General features: G+C 40.4%; 1 protein-coding gene and 1 long non-coding RNA gene across 2 annotated transcripts; both read right to left on the bottom strand.

The window, feature by feature from the left end:
* Positions 1-228: 228 nt before the first annotated feature.
* LOC103482038 (uncharacterized) lies at positions 229-3,312 on the bottom strand. Its single transcript, XR_536381.1, has 5 exons — positions 3,088-3,312; positions 2,856-2,925; positions 2,598-2,754; positions 2,411-2,497; positions 229-2,075 (listed from the first exon to the last, which is right to left on the bottom strand). It is a non-coding gene; the product is annotated as an uncharacterized LOC103482038 (long non-coding RNA).
* Positions 3,313-3,662: 350 nt separating this feature from the next.
* On the bottom strand, positions 3,663-8,200 carry LOC103482032 (uncharacterized). Its single transcript, XM_008437944.2, has 5 exons — positions 4,539-8,200; positions 4,374-4,458; positions 4,145-4,257; positions 3,902-4,045; positions 3,663-3,725 (listed from the first exon to the last, which is right to left on the bottom strand). Exon 1 carries the CDS (start codon positions 6,778-6,780, stop codon positions 4,897-4,899), a length of 1,884 nt encoding a protein of 627 aa, XP_008436166.1. The 5' UTR covers positions 6,781-8,200; the 3' UTR covers positions 3,663-3,725; positions 3,902-4,045; positions 4,145-4,257; positions 4,374-4,458; positions 4,539-4,896.
* Between the last annotated feature and the right edge of the window lie 341 nt (positions 8,201-8,541).

The following is an 8,541-nucleotide window of genomic DNA, read 5'->3' as shown; positions in this document are numbered from 1 at the left end:
GACCTGAGGTCGACAAACGGAGAGGAGGAAGGAACGTCGGATGAGGGGGAAAAAAAGATGCAAGATCCGTAGAGTCTGCAAGTTTATCAGACGTGTGGAGTATTTTAAACGCAAAGAAAAGCTGAACGTTTAAAAGTTGGTAAAATTAAGATTATACGACATTCATACCCCTTTAATATTTTCACATTGTCACATTGTATCGAAATAGTGATGTACTGGGATAGCATGTGATAAACCTACACAAGCTTTTATTGAATTTGCTTACAACTTAATGTTATTTTACTCTACGATCAGCTTAATTACTTTCCAGGCTTTCATAAATCAAGAGAAAGTTACACACAAGTATAAAACGGAAAACAATAACTCCAAAAATACATGTATCATTACATCATAATACATAGAAATAACCTGACACTGTGAAATCTATTACATTTTTTAGTATCTTCCTCCCGCTTCTTGTCTTGTAAATAATTACCATGATTTTCACATTGTTGTGAGAATTTTCTTTAGCATTGCGATGACTGAGAAATATAAACTTAAACTTGAAGTGTATACATTTGTTTAGTTTTTACTCTTCAGAAACTAACAAAATGTGTGTTTTTGCACTGAGCCACAATACTCTATTATAATGACATCAGATTATGCAACATATCTTCTTCATTCCAAACATTAAATACACATTATTACATAAAAACATTCCATCATGACTTAAAAAAAAAAATTTTTAACAAAAATTAATTTCTGGACATAGCAAATGAGCTGAACTCATTCTTGAACAGGTTCAGTCCAGGAACAAGCTCATCATCATCATCATCATCCTCCTCTCCTGTCTCCAGCCAAACTGATATCTGATCCTCCTCTGACCCACAGCTTTCCTGTCAAACCTCAGATGTTCCATCTTCCACCTCAGTCATGGACTCTTATGCTTCCACAAGTTTGTCTTCAACAACATTAGGAGACGCTGCTGCTCCCTTTGCCTCCACCTCCAACTTTTCTGTATCTAGAAGTGAAGAGGGAGCTGGAGACGCTGAACAAGGCTGCAGGTCCAGATGGTGTCAGTCCCAGAGTCCCTCTGTGGGATTCGGCAGCATCTCTTCAACCTTAGCCTGACCCAAGAGGAGGTTCCGTTGTTGTGGAAGACATCCTGCCAGGTTCCGGTACCGAAGAAAAGTCATCCATCAGTCATCAACGACTATAGACCTGTTGCCCTGACAACCCACATCATGAAGGTCCTGGAGAGACTCCTGGAGGCCCACTTGAGAAAGCAGACGAGCTCATATCAGGACCCCCTGCTGTTTGCTCATCGTTGTGGAGTTGGAGTTGATGATGCCATCAGACACCTGCTTCAACAAACCCACAGTCATCTGGACAAAGCAGGCAGGCCTGATTGCTCTGTTAGAAACTCCAGAAGACGCAGGTGGAGGCCTCAACAATCACCTGCATCTGTGACTACCTGACAGACCACAGGTTGTGAGACTGAAGGACTGTGTGTCCAACCAGGTGGTCAGTAACACAGGAGCACCACAGGGCTCTGTACTCTCATCACTCCTCATCACTCTCTACACTTCTGACTTCCAACACAAGTCCAACTTCTGTCATCTACAGAAATACTCAGATGACTCTGCAGTTGTTGTGTGTATCAGAGAAAGACAAGAGGCTGAGTACAGAGATCTGGTGGAACCCTATTTCCATCATGGGAGAAGATGTGGAGGTGGTTCAGGAATATAAATACCTCAGCAATCACCTTGACAACAGACTGGACTGGAAACGCAACAGTGAAGCCATCTAAAAAGGAGACAGAGCAGACTGCCCTTGTCAAGGAAGCTAACATCCTTCAAGGTTTGCAGCACGATGCTACAGATCTACAAGTCTGCTGTTAAGAGGATCATCTCTTCTGCTATCATCTGCTGGTGCAGCAGCATCAGAGCCAGGAACCTCAAAGGGCTCAACAATCTGATGAAGAAGGCTGGATTTGTTCTGGAGACGACTGTGGAACCTCTGGAGATGATGCAAAGAAGGATTCTTCAAAAGAGTCAAGAAAGCTATGGACAACTCTGACCATCCTCTTCATGAGTCTGTATGGGGAAAACAGAGTATCATCAGTCAAACATTTCTTCAGATTTGTTGAATTACAGACCACTACAAAATATCTTTCCTGCCAATAGCAATCAGCCATTTACAATAACTCTTTGAAGAATCTGAATTAATGAGCTACAACTATATTTAATTTCCCTTTGGGATCAGTAAAGTCAAGGCATGTTTGGGTAATTCTTGAACACTACTGAAAGTTTGATAGGAAAAAATATTGAACAATTGGAAGTTATTGTGGAAACATTTTTTGTGGTTTCAATGAAATGAAACGAAAAATGTAAAAAGATAATTAAGTTTAGCTTTTCCTGTGCCGTTTCACCTGTTTGCAGCTCGTTTTCCTGCTTGCTGCGCGTTTGCAGTTGTCGGCCACAGTTTCTGATCAAATCATTATCTTCTCAACCTTAATCTGTTACAACCAGTAGATCAGCAGTAGATCAGTAGATGAACAAAGTAACCTGCTTTAATTGTTGGTCAACTCATGCTTGGTTTGTTATTGAAGGACCTACTTCACATGGTCCTTCTTTATTCTGTGTCATTAGGTGTTCGTCTGCTGCATCAGGAAACGTCATGTCTGGATTTCCAGCAGGATTTTCTGTGTCTCCTCAGTCCTCTGTGTCTTCTGTCTCCTGATTGGTCCAGTGCTGTTGTCTTGTCTCATTGATGCTGGAGAATCATCACATGATCAGACACACATTCCTTAATCTCTGTCTAAATAACATATGATTGAAAGAGACTTTCTGATCAAGCCATCATCATGTCCTCACCTTTTCCACAATCTGTTACAACCAGTAGATCAGCAGCTGCAGCAGGTCTTCTTCTTTAATTGTTGGTCAACTCAAGTCATGTGACATGAGTTGACGGAGAAATGAGATAAAGAGAAAAGACAACAGAGTTAAAAAAAGAGAATATGGACAGAAGAAAGAACAGTTTTGACATTTGACCTCAATTTCATCCATTTTTTAAAATTGTTAGCTGGGTAAAAATAAGTTTTCTTACTTTTTTCGTCAACATGGTTCTCTTATCTACCTCCACCTTACTGGTGGTGGTGTAGGTGGAGGTTTACAGACTGACGAGGACCCACTTCACATGACTTCTGTCTCTTTATTCTGCACACATCCTCAGGTCTCCCCTTGTTAAATCTCTGGATTTCCAGCAGGATATTTTTTCTGTCTCCTCAGTCCTCTGTGTCTTCTCTTTCCTGATTGGTCCAGTGCTGTTGGAGATGCTGGAGAAACAACACATGATCAGACACAAAATTCTTAATTTCTAAGTAGCAGATGATTGAAAGAGACTTTCTGATCAAGCCATCATCATGTCCTCACCTTTTACACAATATGTTACAACCAGTAGATCAGCAGCTGCAGCAGGTCTTCTTCTTTAATTGTTGGTCAACAAGTCATGCGACATGAGTTGACAGAGAAATGAAATAAAGAGAAAACATAAGTGTTAAAAAACAGAGAATATACATCTACAGAAAAAAGAAAAGGTTTAAAATTTGATCTCAATTTCATCCATGTTTAAAACTGTTACATGGGTAAAAATAGGTTTCCTTACTTTTTTTGTCAACAGGGTTATCTTCCTCCACCTGACTGGTGGTGTTGAAGGTGGAGGTTTACAGGCTGAGGAGATCCAACCTGGGATGATCAGAGACATTATTGATCTGCAGAATCGGAATCTGGGATCAGAAACCAATGCTGGATTCTCTACAATGTTTCTAAAATTGTTTAATATTCAACATCTGACTAATGAACAGGTGAAATTTCAGCATAGGATTTTATGGCAATGCTTGGTTTGTTATTGAAGGACCTACTTCACATGATCTCTGTCTCTTTATTCTGTGTCCTCAGCTGGAAACTTCTTCTATGGACTTTCAGCAGGATTTTCTGTGTCCCCTCAGTTATCTGTGTCTTCTCTCTCCTGATTGGTCCAGTGCTGTTGTCTTGTCTCAGTCATGCTAGTGAACCAACACATAATCACACACATTCCTTAATTTCCATCTAAATAACAGATGACTGAATCAGACTTTCTGATCAAGGCATAATCCTGTCCTCACCATTTATAAAATCTACTAGAACCAGAACCAGTAGATCAGCAGGTCCTCTGCTCTATTCCTGATCCTCCTTTCATCAGCACAAAGTTTATCAAAGCTCTGCTGTTATGAAAGGACTCAATAAAAAAAATCACACAAAATAAAAGTGTCAGTGAGGAGAAAGTACAACAGAAAATAGGAAATATATTTTAATGCTGAACATTTTTTATTGTGCAAAAGTAACTGTCCTTACATTTTTTTTCAACTGGATTCTCTTATCTTCCTCCATCTGACTGACGGTGGTGAAGGTGGAGGTTTTCAGGCTGAGGGGATCCAACCTGGGATGATCAGAGAATCAGAGATCTGCCACCAGCAGGAGGCAAGCAGTATCATGTGAATGTGGAATGCAAAAACTTACAAACAGTGTGAAAAACAAGAGATCCAGAAGGCAGGAACCACATGGGCAACGATGAAAGGATCCAGCGATGAGCAGCTACAACCTGAAAGATTAAAAACTTGGAGAGTGGATTAGTAGAGGAACAGGATAGAATAATTTACTGTACTGGAGAGCACTGTGTAGGGAAGAACCGCTATCACACCCTGCAACATGGGGGAGATAAGAGGAAAACACAAAGATGAAGAAAACCCGGTGCAAGGCTCTACCTAAGGTTTCTTCAGGCTTGCTAGAAAGCCATTGGCTTTAATAAAAACCCAAAGAGAAATGAATGTTCTAATGTGACTTCCCAAATTGGTCTTCAGTTTTTACAGATCCCAATCTAATCAGAGTCACTTGACAAGACGTAGCGAGGTCTAAACCACACATGTCTGCTAAACCACACATGTCTGGAACTCACTCTTGCTGTAATTCCACTAGATGTTGATGGTATTGGTTCCTCTTCTATGTCACATGGCATCCTTGGTGGGGGACTGAAAACACGGGGTGACAAAATGGGATCTTCACTGTACTGCGTCAATGGTGAGGGACTGAGGACGGGGGATGGCAAAACAGGAGGTTTACGCGCCATTTTACAAGAGGGACTGAGGACTGGGGATGACAATCCAGGATCCTTACACGATGTCCAAGGTAGGAGACTGGGGACAGGGTGTATCAGAATGGGATCTTCATATTCTGTCTTTCGGTAGGGAATGAACAGAGAATTACCACATGTCCATGCCACCTTTCTGAGAATGCTGTGAAAGACCTCGTCCCAACTGGCATCATCGCTATACTTAGTCCTCTTGGCGGCAAGCTCCTCTTCAGCAACACTGTCCCTAATCCTCTTGGCTGGTAACTTGACTTCAGCAATACTGTCCCTGGTCATCTTGGCGGGGAGAGTGATCTTAATCCTCTTGGCAGGGGGCCCTTCTTTAGCAACACCGTCCCTGGTTCTCTTGGCAGGGAGGTCCTTTCCAGCAAGAGGGCGTGACCAAAAAGCTGAAAAGAGATCACCCCTTGCAGGAAGACCGATCTTTGTCCTCTTGGCTGGGGGCTCCTCTTTAGCAACAGTGTACCTGGTCCTCTTGGAGGGGAGCTCATCATCAGCTTGGTTCTCCCTAATCCTCCTGGCAGAGGGCTCCTGTTTAGCCTCATCACTATCCCTGGTCCTCTTCGTGGGGAGCTCCTCTTCAGCAACAGTGTCCCTAGTCCTCTTGGCTGGGGGCTGCTCTTCAGCATCACTGTCCTTTGTCCTCTTTCCGTTTATGCCAGTCACAGATGTCACATGAGCTGCGTCCTCTTTTAAACCTACCTGATGACTAGGCTTTGGGTCGTCCTCCTTTGCAGCATCCACCTTCTTTGTAGTTCTGTTGGCACAGCCAAAAGTTAAAGAAGCCACTACATTTTTCCAACCCCCCAGAGGTTGTGGTGAGATACCGATAGGTTTGGAGTCCTCTGGACGCAAAATTGACTCTTCCTGTTTGTCAAGTCCAGATGTGAAATTAAAGCTGGAAGGAAGCACGGTACCAAAACTAAGCTTTGATGGTGGGTCGTCCTCCTTCGCAGCATACACCTTATTCGTTATTCTTCTGGCATGTCTGGAGGTCAAAGAAGCCCCGTCCTCTTCCAAACCTACCTGATGATGTTGCAAAGTAGCGATAGGTCTGAACTTCTCTGGACGCAAAATTGGCTCTTGCTTTTTGTCAAGTCCAGATGTGAATTCAAGTGAAGTACAGGGAGCTGTGTCTTCTTGACATTTCTGAGCCACCCCAATGTCTTGTATGTATTGGAAATTTGGGGGAAGAATCTCAAGCAACTGTGACGCAACATCGACTACTGTCAGACTACTGTCAGCGGAGCACAGCTGATGAATCGTCGAATTCAGAAGTTTCAATGACTCTTCAAGCACTCCTATACCCCACAGGAATTTAATATTTGGTCGAAGGACCTGGACAACCCGAAATCGGGATTTAAAGTCATGCTGGTCTTCATTACCTACCTCGTCTTCAGTGGAACTAGTGGTAGAGCTACCACTGGAGCTGGTAGTATTGCTACTACTGGAGCTGGTAGAACAGTCCACAGACCGCGGAGGTGAACTATACCTCAACTCCTCTCCATGGTCTTCAGAAACCATGTTGGCTTCATTTAACCATACCTTACCATGATCCTTACCTTTGTCTTGATGTGCCTCCAACATTGGGGATCCATCTGCTGGAAGCGCCATAGTATGGCCTGTGAAGGAAAAAAATAAAGCAAAAACAGCTATAATTCAGTATCTTGACAGTCATAAAAGTCCAAAGCAATGTTTCGAGGGAACACTGAAATACCAACAATACAATAACCCAGGTGTGTGAATGTTTGTTTTTCTTGAATATATTTAATTAACAATATTATTGCTATGCCAGATGTGAATACAAAGAAGGAAATTAAGAGATAAAATAAATAAAGCTCATCTTTAGTCACAAAAAACAGCAAAAATCACAATTTTACATAAAAACCAGAACACACTCTAAAACTCAAGGATCAAACATGTATAGACCATCACCACTCAGATAAACAAACTTCTAGCTTCATCTTGGTACCAATCAATCATTAAAGACAACAAATCAAATTTAGTCTTATTGGTAATTCATCCCTAGCCATAAACTCTTAAACATTTGGAAACATAAATTAAAGAGCTATACACTGTGACTTTTTAATAGCTAATGAAACACCTGTAATCTTAGATTGTGCCGTTAGTGTGAATAAAATGAAGCCCTGCAACAAGTTACTTAGTTTACCCTTCTATAACAACCCATCCTCACAAATCTTTGATCCCACAGGTACATTTTATCATACTTAATAGTAGCCAGGGATAAATTTGTGATCCATTCATTACTATTATACTTAAATCACTGCTTACACAACTTTAATACTTTAAAAGTATCAAAGTTTTAAAAATGTTTCCAATAGCATTTGTAAATTACCAAAATCTTAATTGTAGCTAATCAGACTAAATTCCTTTGAGCTCCACAAATTTTTCACAATCACAGCCACAGTTACTCTGACATCCCATCAGTATTGCCTTCTCCCACATATAGCCAACAGCAGAAATGTACATCTAGTATAAAATTTAAAGTTTTATAGATGAACATCTTTTAAAGTAGGGATCTAAATAAATAGGCCAACATAAGTGGCCTTTCCAGGGGCTCCTACAAAAAAATTAACTTTATTTGGTTTAGAAATCCATATCCAGTGTTAAAGTGGCCACTATATTTTGTCTGGAGATAAGCCAGACAAAATAATTAAAATAATAATCTGCATCCCTTATAGGTAAAAGGTAAGGGTAATTTTATTTATATAGCACATTTTCAGCAACAAGGCAATACAAAGTGCTTATGTGTGCATGATGCCTCAAAGTCTTACTTATCACATGTTAATATTACTTCAAATGGGTCAGTTATGACTAAAGGTAGTGTTATGAAATTCATTACATCAGTCTGAAGATCATGGCTGCACACAACCCAGCAATAAACTCAGATGAATGTTGACACAATTATATTGTTCCAAATGCTTCTTTCAATATTACCATCTCCATGGAGACAAAGAACATCAACAAAATGGATTATCTCAAACTAAAATATTAAGTTTTCCAATCACCACACCGCTGACTCTTTCTGAAAATGTAATCGGCGTGAAAATATATTACAGCTTTAAATATGCAAAGGACCAACACAGCATTTCGTAAACAATTAATTATTCAAAACTCCTCTTTCTTAGAAAAATAAAACTAAACAATAAGTAATAAAACTAAACAATAAGTTTAAATATAAACTAAACTACTTAGAAATAATACAGGAGAAATATATATCTAAAAACCTCTGATGTTCAAGTACTAAGGTTTTATTTTAAGCAACGTATCCAAGGAAACCAAATGTGTTTTTGAGGCATTTTCTGAAACCTGGACCAGGCACTGACTTCTTATTCCAAAGATCTGAATAAAGCA

The sequence above is a fragment of the Poecilia reticulata genome, linkage group LG19 (assembly GCF_000633615.1).
Source record: "Poecilia reticulata strain Guanapo linkage group LG19, Guppy_female_1.0+MT, whole genome shotgun sequence".
Taxonomy (NCBI): Eukaryota; Metazoa; Chordata; class Actinopteri; order Cyprinodontiformes; family Poeciliidae; genus Poecilia; species Poecilia reticulata.
Note: the sequence above shows the minus strand (reverse complement) of the source record. Positions and strands in the feature narration are given on the sequence as shown.